Genomic DNA, 13,081 nt, shown 5'->3' with positions numbered 1-13,081 from the left:
TATTATTCTTCCACCCATGCAGCCACCCTCTGGTCCAGCTGTCAGCATCTCAAACCACCTCCTGCACTCTCTAGCACATTCATACCAAAACATCCCTGCCAGACTGGGGATTGTAACCTTCCTTCATCCTGCTGCTCCTCCCTCAAAAATGTCAGCACCTAAGACTCCTGTCCAGATTTTCCAGTGTCTCCGTGCTGCTCGCATCTCAGCCCTCCCACCTGACGCTCCACATGAACCCAGGACCTTCCTAGTCCCTTCTGGTCTTTCACACCTTTGTTCACATTACTCTTCCCACCTGAATGCCCACCCACCCACAATCGCCACGCCTTCTGAAGCCATAGACCTCAGATTCTCCAAGAGAGGGATGATTTCAAATGTTCTGCCTCCTGTCAAACTGTATATCAAATCATGTATTCCATTTTTTTGTTTAGGAGGTAATGCCTATATTTTTTGGTTTGCCTATATGTAAAAATATATATATTTTACGTATTTGCCTAAATTAAAAAAAAAAGAAATGCTAATAAGTAGTAATAACATATTACAAGGGTGCTTCCCTAGTGGAGCAGTGGTTAAGAATCCGCCTGCCGGGGCAGGGGTCGCGGGTTTGAGCCTTGGTCCAGGAAGATCCCACATGCCGTGAAGCAAATGGGCCCGTGCTCCACAACTACTGATCCTGAGCTGTGGAGCCCGCATGCCACAACTACTGAAGCCCGTGTACCACAACTACTGAAGCCCGTGCGCCTAGATCCCATGCTCCTCAGCAAGAGAAGCCACTGCAATGAGAAGCCCGCGCACCGCAACAAAGAGGATCCCCCGATCCCCGGAACTAAGGAAAGCCCGTGTGCAGCAATGAAGACCCAATGCAGCCAAAAATAAATAAATAAATAAATACATTTATCTAAAAAAACCCCAAATTACAAGGATTAAAGGGTGACACCCACTTTATGTCATTAATTGGAAAATAGCAATTCTTCCCATAAAGAAGGAGGGGTAGTGACTGGACGAGGGCATGGGGAGAGCTTTTGGGATACCAGAATGTTCTATGTTTTTCATCTGAAAGATGATTAATCAGATGCAGTCATTTTGTGAACACTTATGATTCATGTATTTTCTATGTGTGTTACTATTCAATAAAAGTTTATTAAAAAACAAAAGAACTCTCCCCATAAGAATCTGGGCCAAAATTATATAAAACGATCTCCAGAAACATCTCTGCAAAATAACAAAATCAATCAAGTTTCATTTGACACTTAGAAAATTCAGAATGATCAAAATTGAAAGGAAATTCAAAAGTAAAGATCCGGGCTTCCCTGGTGGCGCAGTGGTTGAGAGTCCGCCTGCCGATGCAGGGGACGCGGGTTCGTGCCCCGGTCCGGGAAGATCCCACATGCCGCAGAGCGGCTGGGCCCCTGAGCCATGGCCGCTGAGCCTGCACGTCCGGAGCCTGTGCTCTGCAAAGGGAGAGGCCACAACAGTGAGAGGCCTGCGTACCACAAAAAAAGTAAAGATCCATTTCTGCCCTAATAAAAAAACTGTAGCCTGTAAATAGTTTATTTTGGGTTTCTCATATATTATTATTTAAACATTGCATCCTGAAGAGATTAGTACACTCTAGAAATCTGGTTCTACTTTACCTTCTCCCTTTTTGTCTTCTTGGCATTTTTATTCTTGGTTGTATGTGATTCTAGATGTGTGACAGCAATTTGTTGCAGACTTTTAAATACTTTGAGTTTAGGAGAAAATTTTAATAAACAAGAAGTCTCTGCAAATAATATAAAACTATGTTCCCTGGGATAAGATGTTTGTCAATATCTACTTCTCTTGGATTAGTAACTAATATCCAAAAGGAGATTCTGACTCTAGATTATTCTTACCTCTTCCTGCAGATGGAATGTCTTAATGGATTATTGCTACACGACCCCATCAGGGAACCCAAATGATGATATTCGATATGATCTCTTCCTTAGGTAAGTGTCTAAGTCTTGTATTGATAGCAATAACCCTACTATAGATAATTAAAATAGAAAAGCTAAGTCAGATAAACAAATTATAGAGTACTTTTATAGCTTTTAAATTTAAAGTTTTACATTTTGAACTTTTAGTCCTTATATAGTTGGAACTATAAAAGTGGAGAACAATTTTCAACATGAAATGCTGATAAGGCTGTTGTTGAATGACAGTTACAAGTAAGTTTACTCCATCAAAGATGTTTTATTAATGTTTAGGTCATGTGGGAATATTTCACTGTCTTAGGAAAAGCATGGCTAGGGTACTATTGACAATATGAGAAAGGCGGTGAGAGGGTACTATTTTTCCAAAACTAGACTGTCTCATGGTATGTCAAAAGGAGAATAAAATTAAAGTAATGGGCTAGATAATTTAGACCCCAAACTGCTTTTCTTAATTTATCAGTATTTAATATGAAAGTGTAATACAGCCTACCACTCCTTTTTTATCAGAGCCAATAACTTCAACTTCATTCCCCAATAGACAGTGATAGAGTGAATGTAATCTACATTTGGGGAAAGGGGACATTGATCATAAAAACATTCAATCATCTCAGTTCCTTTTCAGCATTTTTATCTGACAGGGGAACAGACTTGAAAGCCAAGCAATGGCTTCTCATCATGCTTATAAAATGCAGTTGGCTCTGATCACTGCCACTTATTGACACATGATGGGAGTAATATGATGGGAAACCAGAAGAATAAGTTTTACTGGCTAATAAACGTTAAGATGATACTCAGAGGGTATGATCAAACTGACACTCATATTCTATTGCTGGAAGTGTTAATTTGGTTAACATTTTTGGGAAAAAATATCAGTATGTATCAAAAAACCTTAAAAGATTTCATATCCTTTGATTCTACTTTTGTGAAATGGGAAGCATATTCTAAAATATTTATGACTTTCTTGTCTATCAGTGCTATTTAAAATAGTAAAACATGAGAATCGACTGCATGTTCAGCAGTAAGGAAATGGGTAGGTGAATTGTGGAGAACCAGTAAGTTGAGAGCTCATACAGACATAATAATCATATAAAATTATTTATAAAATAGAAAAAAATAGTTGGTTCTATTTTATCTCTTCCCCTTCTGTCTTCTTGATATTTCTATCTTAGAAATATGTGGTTCTTTAAAATTTAAATGTATTAAAATATGAAATGAAAGAATTAGCATACACGATTGTACAGTTGACCTCATTTATGTAATAAATGATAGAAAAGACTATAAGGAAATACATCAAAAGGTTCACCTTTGTTATTTATGCACAGTGAGATTGTGGATCATTTTGTTTTGACATTTTTCTTATTTTCCAAAATTTCTATAATGATTACATATTGATAATCTAGAATAAGATCATCAGACTTCTGGTATGACTATGGCTTCAGCTTAATTCTTTCAGTTTTCTTCTTGGAAACTATAGAGACTGAAATGGATAACTAAAAAAAGTCCCCTAAGTGCCATTTTCAGTGAGATAAGGAGGAAAAGAAAACCTAGAAATTCCAAAATATGTGTTAGTGTTGATAAAAGCAGTTAAGATCAAGACAAAACAGAGCAGGAAAAGGCTGGCAGGAAGCAGAGTAGGAAGAAGTGGCAGGAGAAACAAGGAAGAAAAGTGATTGCTGAGGGGTCCCACTGCCATAGGTCCCAGAAACAGTCAGGAGAAATGCATACCTACAAGAACAGAGAATCACAAGCTAACTGAATCGAGAAAAAAGGGATAAACAAAAAATCCATAAAATGCCAAAGAAAGGGGGAAATCAACATCGAAATGAGGAGGGTATGGCTCTACCAGATATTACAGTTAATAGAAGCTCTAAAGTTATTAAAGGGGTATGATATTATGTGAGGCTAGACACATAGACAAAAAGTTAGAATAGTAAGTTGAAAAATAGATCCAAAACATGGGAATTTACTATATGACAGAGTTTGGTAACATGCAAATCAGTGGGATTGACAGAGATTTTTAAAAATAGTGCTGGATAGTAGATAATCTTAAGGAAAAAAATAGCATAGGATCTGTACTTCACTCATTATACCATGATAAACTTTAAATAGATTAATTTAAATGTAAAAACTACAGCTTTAAAAGTGATGGAAGAAAGCATGCAGAATATCTTTAGAAGTTTGGAGTAAGGAAAATCCTGTTTAGCCCACATACTAGAAGACATAAAATAAAATATTTAAAATTATGTAAAAATAAAATTTCTGTGTGCAAACACACACACACACACACACACACACACTGGGAGGAATGTCCAAAGCCAAACAACAAAGTTAAAACAATTTACAACTTATGTAACAAAGAAGGAAGCACTCTTCCTAAAAACCAAGAATTTATAGGAATCTTAAGGAAAAGGCCAACAGTACAATAAAAATTTGAGCAAAGAACATAAACAATTTTCAGATAAAGAAACACAAATGGCTCTAATATATATGAAAAATGCACACATCCATTCACACTAAGAAAAAGGTGAATTGATATTATATGGTGATAGTTTATTGTTCCTACCAAATAGGGAATAATCCAGAATTTCATACATATACTTTGTTGATGTAGCTCTGAGCGAAATAAGTATTTTTATACATTACCGGGGCAGTACAAAATGCAACAATATTTATAGAGGGCGATGTGGCAAAATCTGCTGAATGATCCTACAGATATATAGATAACCCAGCACATGTTCAAAATGATGTATTAAGACTATTCATTATTACTTTGTAAAAATGCAAAAGATTCAAAATAATGCAAGAGTACATAAATAGGACACAGGTTAAATAAATTCTGACGTGTGCATGATGAAATAGTGTACAACTGTGGAAGAAGATGAAGGAGGCTCTCTAAATATTGATATGGAAAGATCTCTAAGATTCATTGTTAAATTAAAAAAAAGGCAAGGTACAAAATAATATAGAGAGTATGCTATCATTTGTTTAAGAAGCGGGGAACATTGAGAATGTATTGCTTCTGCTTCTATTTGCATATGCCCTGTGAGGCTGCAGTAACATGTGAGGTCACCATGGGCAGATTTGTGTGTGGACATGGGAGAGCATGGACAAGGGCAGAGATGTGGGGAGAGACTTTTTACTATATATATTTTATAGTGTTTGGATTTTTGAACCATATGAAAGTATAATTCCTCTAAAATTTGATAATAATATTATAATCAGAAACTGGTCTGCTTAAATATTGTGATCTAAGTCACTTACATATCTGTTGAGTTAGTTTATTCTCCTATTAAGTATTGATAACATGGCATAATTTTGTTAGCTCTTAATGTAATAGGGTCCTCTTAATACTGCAGAAATTAATTGACAAGTCACGGTAGGTTGGTACTTTCCAATAATATCGTTTTCACATTCTCTAACGTGTAGCTGTGACAAAGATCCTCAAACCACCGTCATTGAAAACGGCAGGAGCCAGCAGGGCCGCTTTTCCTTTGAAGTGTTCCGATTCGTGAAACACAAGAATCAGAAAATGTCCACTGTCTTCCTGCACTGTGTTACCAAGCTCTGCAGAGCTGATGACTGCCCGTTCCTCATGCCAGTATGTTTTTAGCAACTTTATTCTGAACTGTTGAATTGATCTAAGCTGAAAGTTATCAAGTGTTAGGAACTAATTTCTACATAGAAAGTGGATATGCATCAGGTCAAATAGTTTGAAGTACAATTTTTTCATTCATCTAGGAAAGATCTATTGAATGCCGCCTTGTGCCAAGCATTATGCTGGTAATACAGAGATGCATGAATGAGTTCTGAATTCAGTTAGCTTATCCTTTAGGATCATGAGATAATCATGGCATAAAATATGACAAAATGTTATGGTGCAAAGGCAGGCATATATATGGGCTGTAGTAAAAGGCATTATTCATCGTTGTGAGAGAGATGAAACAGGAGAGGCTGGGAGGCTCAGTGGAAGAGATATGACTTTGAAGACAGATGAACCCCAAAGAGGCAAAATCAAGAGTGTAAGAGACATTCCATGCCAAAGGATGGTCAAAGTCACAGACACATGAAACAGAGTAATCAGGGAACTTCCAGTCCTTCAGTAGGGCTATGGAGTAGAGTAGAATATCTAGACAGTAGGCCCCCTAGTGTTACAGCAATATTAACCTGAGAAAAATGCAGTCATGTTTTTTGATTTGAGATAGCTTTAATGTGTTTATATGTGTGCTCTAATTCATGCATTACTTCACAATCATTAGTTGCTTTAGTCCTAAGTAACTATATCAGTTGGGGTTAAATGGAGATTCCACATTTCCTTGGCTCTGTGCTGACCAGCATTTCAGGGAAAGATTTATTAAAGCCTTGAGAGAAATAAAAGTAGAAAAGTTTGATAAACACAGCTCTTTTTCAGGGGAGCCATTGAGCTATGTAAATTAATGAGGCAATGCACAATTACAATGGGAGGAAATAAGAAATGCGGCCCAAGCCAGGATAAGAAATACTGTAGCAGTTATATGCAAAGTAATTAAATAAATGCACAGAAGTAAATGAATAAAATTAAACATGTGGTATCTCTTCTAAGAGAATCTGCTTTCCAAATGGTCATAAAGAAACAATTTTGTGCTGGTGTGGAATTTCATTTGTTTTCTTAACTCCTTAGATTTGTGACCACAGAGAAAGGCGAGATGCAGGGAGGAGGACCACCTGGAGCCCCCAGAGCACTTCTGGAAATGCTGTCCTTTCTGCAGGGCCCATCATTACTCGGAGTGGTAAGAGTGCTCCTCCTTTTGTGTGTAGTAATAGACGGTTCCAAAATGGCTTGTTCTTTGGCTTCTAAGGAGAACCCAAAGTGATTCTTAAAGAGCACTAATTAACTGTGAAACAAGATAAACTGCTAGACAACTTTAATTTCATGGTAGTTTCCTGTTTATTCAACTTACTTAGGAAAATATTCTTTACCACATTTCCCTTCACACACACACACACACACACACACACACACACACACACACACACACAAGTATATGGTGCTGGACATGTTTCATTTGCCCATTCGGATCCACTCTGCCCTTCCCAGCCTGTCTCTGACCTTGAATACTGGTCTCTGTGAACTGCATCCCCTAGCTGCCTTGCCAAGTAGTTTCTGGTTGGACTTGGCCAATAGGTGGCACTGTCAGAGGTTGGGTGTGAAGTCCACACAGCTCCCACCAGACAACTCTCTCCATTCAACTACTCTCAAGAGTTCTGGAAACTCTCCCTTTAACCTATAGCCTAGGTAACTTGACTTTCTCTTGTCAACTCCCTCCATCTTTATAAATAGTCCTATTAAATCTCCTTAAATTGCTAGTTTGAATAACATTTGCTCCCTCCCATGATCCTGAATTGTAGTAGTATGTAAATACACCCACCAGTGCACTCATTTGTGCTCATGACTCTAATGGACACAATTGTTTATACAATACATTTTCATGTATACAAATATTTGTACATGCATGTCCGTACACATACATATACACATACACACACACTCTCCAAAGGGATACTGCTTTACAAGCGTGAACCTGGAGATATCCAGAATCAGTTGGATAAAACAGACATGCATTGTAAACAACACACACTGAAGTCTGAAAAACTGGTTCTAGTTCCAGCTTTTGTCCTAATGAACTGTGGAACTTGGGATTTTCCTCCACTTCTCTGGACAAACATTTCTTTCTTTCTTTTTAAAATAAAGGGTTTGAAAAAGTAGCCTTTCAGATTCTTTCTAACTCTATGGTTCTAAATTTGTCTAAAAACGGAAAGCAGAATTCTGATTTGGACTATATGCTAATAATTTTTCTCTATTTTATAATAGCCATAGGCTATTATTATGTTTCAATTAGATTATCTTTACCTTTTCTCCCACACCTTCTGTCCCACAATGAAAAGAAAGTTTTGTCTGAAAGAGGTGATTAAGCAAAAGTCATTTTGACCTAAAAAATACAGACAATTGCTTTAATTATTCACTCCTTTGTGTTTGTGTACACATATTAGTATTTTTTTAAAAAGCCTAAGAGACCCTTTAAATAATACAGAAATTTATTAAATATAAAATTTCAAACTTAGTCTGTACTCCCTGAGGGTTTGGTATGTTTTGAATGGTTTGAAAATGACTAGTTTGTGGTTTGTCAGAGGCCCAGTCCTTATCTCTATCTAGCTGTCGGAAATAGCTCATAGAATTACATTGCATGGAAACTCAGCTCTTGCTGCCAATAATTAGGAATGCTTTGGGGTAGGCACAATAAAAAATATTCTTATTTCTATGGAGCGTATCTGGAGTCAGTTTGCCATAAGAAAAGAACCTTGAAAGTGACATTTCTCTGTCCATGTTGAGTAGATGACTTTTCCTCCTTTTTAACTTCTTTGCTTCCTTCTTACCTGGACGAAATCAAATTTAAATATTACAAATTTTAAATAATTTACTAGTGTAATATAATTTTAAAACAGACCAAAATTATTCAGATCTCCAAATCCCAGTAAAGATTACCAAGGAGCAGTTTCTAATCCTACTGTAGCTCACCAGCTATCCAGGTTTATAGGTTTCTTTCACATCACATCTAGTCATCCGAAATATATATGTTAAAACCTCAAAGAGCTAATGCCTTTGATAACAATACCTCTGATGTCATGCCTGGATTTCTTCCTTTCCAATTTCGACTTGTTTCCACCTCAAAGATGACATTTATTTCCCAATGCACTAAGGTTCTCTCCTAGTCACCTTGGTCTCTCCACCAGTAAAGCCCGCAAAGGATAATTAATGGTTAACCTTCCTTCATTTCTCTCTCACTCTGTGTGGATTTTTGTTTTGTAACTTTGATAAATAGCAGTAGAATGGTCCTTATTTTTGGATATCATGGTGGCCTCACTGCCTAGAGGACCATGTATTACAATGATTTCATAATACTACTATAATATCCTTAAAATTTTTTAATTTTAAATTCCATACAAATACAACTCAGAAATCAAGCTATAGTCATTCACAGGCAAATTCTATGTAAATTTAATGTCCAGCTTAATGACCAGGGCTACCTTCTTCTCTTAGTTTTACTTTATTTTTTACCTTAATTCAGCTAGAATTTATCTCTGCAGATCCTATGGCTGATTTTCATAGACAAGTCCAGTTTCAGGCTTGATTTGCTCTCTTCAAAGCTCTCTGATACTTGGAATTTTTGCTCTGTTTACTCACTGAACCACACCTTCCCCTAGACATCTGGCTTGGATCAAGTTTAATAAGTTGTTAAACCTCAGAACTTCTGTCTTGTTTTGTTTTACTTTAATGAAGTCAAATCTGTTGTGGTTATTTTTACCCAACATTGTTAATCCTTTTTTTAGTTGACTTAGGAAAATATTCATATGCTCAGAATTCAAAATTCATGAAATGTTCTTATTTTAAGCTCTGAAATGCTAAAACTATTCGGTAGGGAAATGCTTATCATGGGGTACAATCCTGGAAATTTAAAGGTATAATCACTGGAAAACAGTAGTACCTAGTTTTTTTTTTTTTTACAAAAATTCATGTGGAGAAGTTCAAGCCAAACTCTTGTCCAACTAGTGTCATTGAGTTTCATTGAATAATTCATTCTAGCATATTTATTTAGCCCCTACAGGGACAGCCACTCTGCTAGGAACTGGGAATAAAATAGAGAACAGTCTTTGCCCTTGGGGAATCTTAGAATTCAACTGTAGAGAGAGACTATTAACGAACATGACCCAGTGGAGAGTAAAAAGTTTTGAGATTCTCAACCTGAAATATGTGGTTCATTTTACCACATAGGTAAATTGAAGACTTAAAAAAATAGTTTGTGCTTAGAAAGGAAAAATATTCACTCTGCATATATCTTTGCACTTATGTTCACCTTTTCCATTTATTTCAGCTACTTATCTGAGAGAAAAGCAGAGAATGACAATTTATCTTCCACTTCTGGCTTTTAAATAGCTGTGGTATTGCTACTGTCACTTTCTTCCTATGGGTCCTCAACTAGCTATATGTTTTTTGAAGAGCTCACCAAGTTTAGAATTCCAATCTGTTTGAATTCCATAAGGTTTCTTTTAGTGTACATGTGTATAAGACCAAGTCGGTGTGAGAGAAAAACAGAAGTGTGTGGTGACAAAAAGCTCCTGAAAAATCACTACCTCCTTTTCTAGACAGTTCTTTGATTTTCTTTTAATTGCAATGATCCTAACTGCAGGATACCAGAAACAGAAGATAACAGATAAATTTATTCTAAGTTTATTCAGTATCAAGTACAATTCCAAACAATATTCAAATATTACACACTCTGATTTCAGCCATCTACCAAAGGTAGGATGCTTTCAGTTTTTCAGAGTCCTGGAGCCTGCAGCTGATGTGGCTCATTTGGCATCTTTGTCCCCACACAGAGATTTTGTCCACAGCCAAGTCCTTGTAGATGACAGCTGGGATGTTGTTCTTACAATAGCACTTTGGTAATGTAAGAGAGGAGTGGATATTCTGACTTCTTTTGTTAACCTGAAATTGCAGAAAATAGTGGGGGCGTACAATCATAGAACTTTTGCTTAATTTGGGATACATAGGAGGAAACTTTCTATTCTTTAATAGAAACCTTTTTTTTTAAGAGCAAATAAATGTAATTCCTAAGCAAAGAATAACTTTTAAAAGGGAATTTTATAGCATTATATATTCTCTTCCATGTTCCAGTGAGGCAGCTTGTTTTGGGAAAGGGGCACACAGATCTTTTGGTTGAATTAATCACAGTGCATACATCCCGTCTATTTCCATGAGAAGCTATTGTCCTTGTAGGATCATATTGGTTGGAGGTTAGGATTTTCCTAAGGATGTCTTATAATGAAAATTTGTATTTTTTTTCTTTTTGTCTTATAGCAATGCACTGCACCATTCTAAAGAATCCTATGAATGAGTGCTCTATTTATTTTGGACATTATACTTCAGGGTCAAACAGCAGAACCATCATTTCTGCCAAGACCCATATGTCTGAAAAGAAATGGCATCAGATGTTTTATAAATATCTCACCAGGTTCTCCCATCAACTATTTCAAATACTAATCCTGGAGTTTTATAGTTTGAGATATTTATCTCTTTTACTAAAAATATTTCCACACTTGCTAGTTTATATTATTTTAGAAAAGGGACTCTGAAACTGACCTTTTATTTAAGCCTGTGTTTACTTTATCATGGAGGCTATGACAGATGGAAGTTTCTTCATCTGTAAAATGGGAGTAGCAATAATATCTAAACCATATGGCAATTATGAGAATTAAATGTGATAACATATGAGACAGCACTTTGTAAACTGTATGAAATTACACACATATTAATTGTAATAGTATGTATACTCCAGAATCAAAAAGCCAACTGTACACATTTTATGGTTCAAATAACAAACACTCACAGGCACATATACACCCATGTATTTAAACACAAATATCCACCCATTGTGTATGCTCAAGGGTTAATTGCTATATGATTACAAAATGGGTAACAAAAACTGGGAAACCAAGTGAATGTGTTCATTGCATCTATTATGTTTGTCAGGGAAAAGTGAAAAATCAATGGCTTCAGTTTTTTACTTAACAGATGCAAATAAAACTGCAACTCAAGTTCAGGAGTGATTTTTCTTTTCATTTAGTTATTAAGTATGAATTTATTTTCTTGGAACTTGATGTTTTTTGCAGATTATAATGGGCAAATTGGCATCACTTAAAATAGAGTGGCACTAAAGAATGAATGTTTCTCTATAACAGAATAATAAGTGGCAGGTTATAGGGCTCTAAAAAATGTAATAGCTGTTAACAATTACTGCCCCCACTAACCTGACTGGAGAGATAATGATGAAGCAAAGTCAGCAGGAAAGAATACAGCACAGTATGTTTTACGACTTTATTTGTATGCCCAGGGCAGTGGCAGGGTGTGGGCTTGGAGGAATAGATAGATGATGAAATCCTGGACACATGGAACAGGAAATGAGAAAGCAGACGGTTTAGCGGGACTTCCGTTATTGCCTTTCCCAGGGAGCTTGTGGGCGAAGGTGAGGGGATATATAAGTAAAAAGTAATTATAGAATTATAACAGACATAGATAAATATTTGGAGACACAATATTGCTTTTCTTTTTCTTTTCTTCCCCCCAGATGAGACTCCAACCAACAATTCACAGCTTGGTAAGATAATTAACATATATTGAAAATTAAAGTATAATTTTTTTAAATGTTAAGTATTTTTTGGTGATCAGTTACAAAACTGTAATCAGCTAAAAATAATGAGCTCTGGTTTAACAAGCTTGTTATATTTTAAATAACAGTTCACTGAGGATTTCTGAACTCATATGCAACCTGTTGGTCAATTTTTAGAGCATTTTATAGATGACTTTTTTTGGCTGCCTGGGGGATACCAGGCCTCTAAACCATACAATCCTTTGGGTATTGAATTGAATTATAGTCAAATAAATTGTAGCATAATTGTCTCATGCCATTATTCTGTAAGATACTGATGACAGATGCTTTGCAGGTTTAAATTGGGATAAGGTGAGTTAAATCTGTTACTGGACCTTCCCATTGTGTGTGTTTATTACTTGCAGGTTCTCCAAACGAACCTCATTTCCAGCTGAACGCCATCACCAGTGCACTGATATCAGGAATGGTCATTCTGGGAGTCATGAGCTTTTCCCTCCTCCTGTGCTTACTGGCCCTTCTACACAGGAAAGCACCCACCAGTTTGGTATTGAACGGCATACGAAACCCAGTCTTTGACTGACTGTCACAGGCCCCTGCTCTCGGGAGAAGGCTTCACTGGCTCTACAGGACTGCAGTCAGTGTTCTATCTGAATTGAATGCCAGCCAGCATTTGATATTTGTAGGTTTGATAGACTTCAATGTAGCTTGTTAGTATGACAATAGTGAGAGAATTTTGATAATATTGCTCTTGTCACTTACGTTTGTGGTCAGGTCTGTTTGTATGGCACCCGTGGGTATACTGAAAATAAGCAAACAACATTCAGGACTTAGATCTTACAGGATCCATCATTGTTTCATTTCATTTCAATTTTCTTTTGATTATTGGTTTTATAGATAAAAGGTGACCATAGGGAAAAAAATAAATTT

The 13,081-nt window shown here is 36.4% G+C and overlaps 1 protein-coding gene across 1 annotated transcript in view; it reads left to right on the top strand.

The window, feature by feature from the left end:
* The window catches only part of ZPLD1 (zona pellucida like domain containing 1), a 38,476-nt gene extending 25,742 nt beyond the window's left edge, over nucleotides 1-12,734 (top strand). The window contains exons 6-10 of the mRNA XM_065876890.1: nucleotides 1,887-1,967; nucleotides 5,379-5,550; nucleotides 6,610-6,718; nucleotides 12,113-12,142; nucleotides 12,559-12,734. Coding sequence (XP_065732962.1) covers nucleotides 1,887-1,967; nucleotides 5,379-5,550; nucleotides 6,610-6,718; nucleotides 12,113-12,142; nucleotides 12,559-12,734 — 568 coding nt within the window. The remainder of the gene's footprint in view (nucleotides 1-1,886; nucleotides 1,968-5,378; nucleotides 5,551-6,609; nucleotides 6,719-12,112; nucleotides 12,143-12,558) is intronic.
* Nucleotides 12,735-13,081: the final 347 nt, after the last annotated feature.

Source organism: Phocoena phocoena, chromosome 4, assembly GCF_963924675.1.
Source record: "Phocoena phocoena chromosome 4, mPhoPho1.1, whole genome shotgun sequence".
Taxonomy (NCBI): Eukaryota; Metazoa; Chordata; class Mammalia; order Artiodactyla; family Phocoenidae; genus Phocoena; species Phocoena phocoena.
This window is presented reverse-complemented; position numbering and strand designations above follow the sequence as displayed.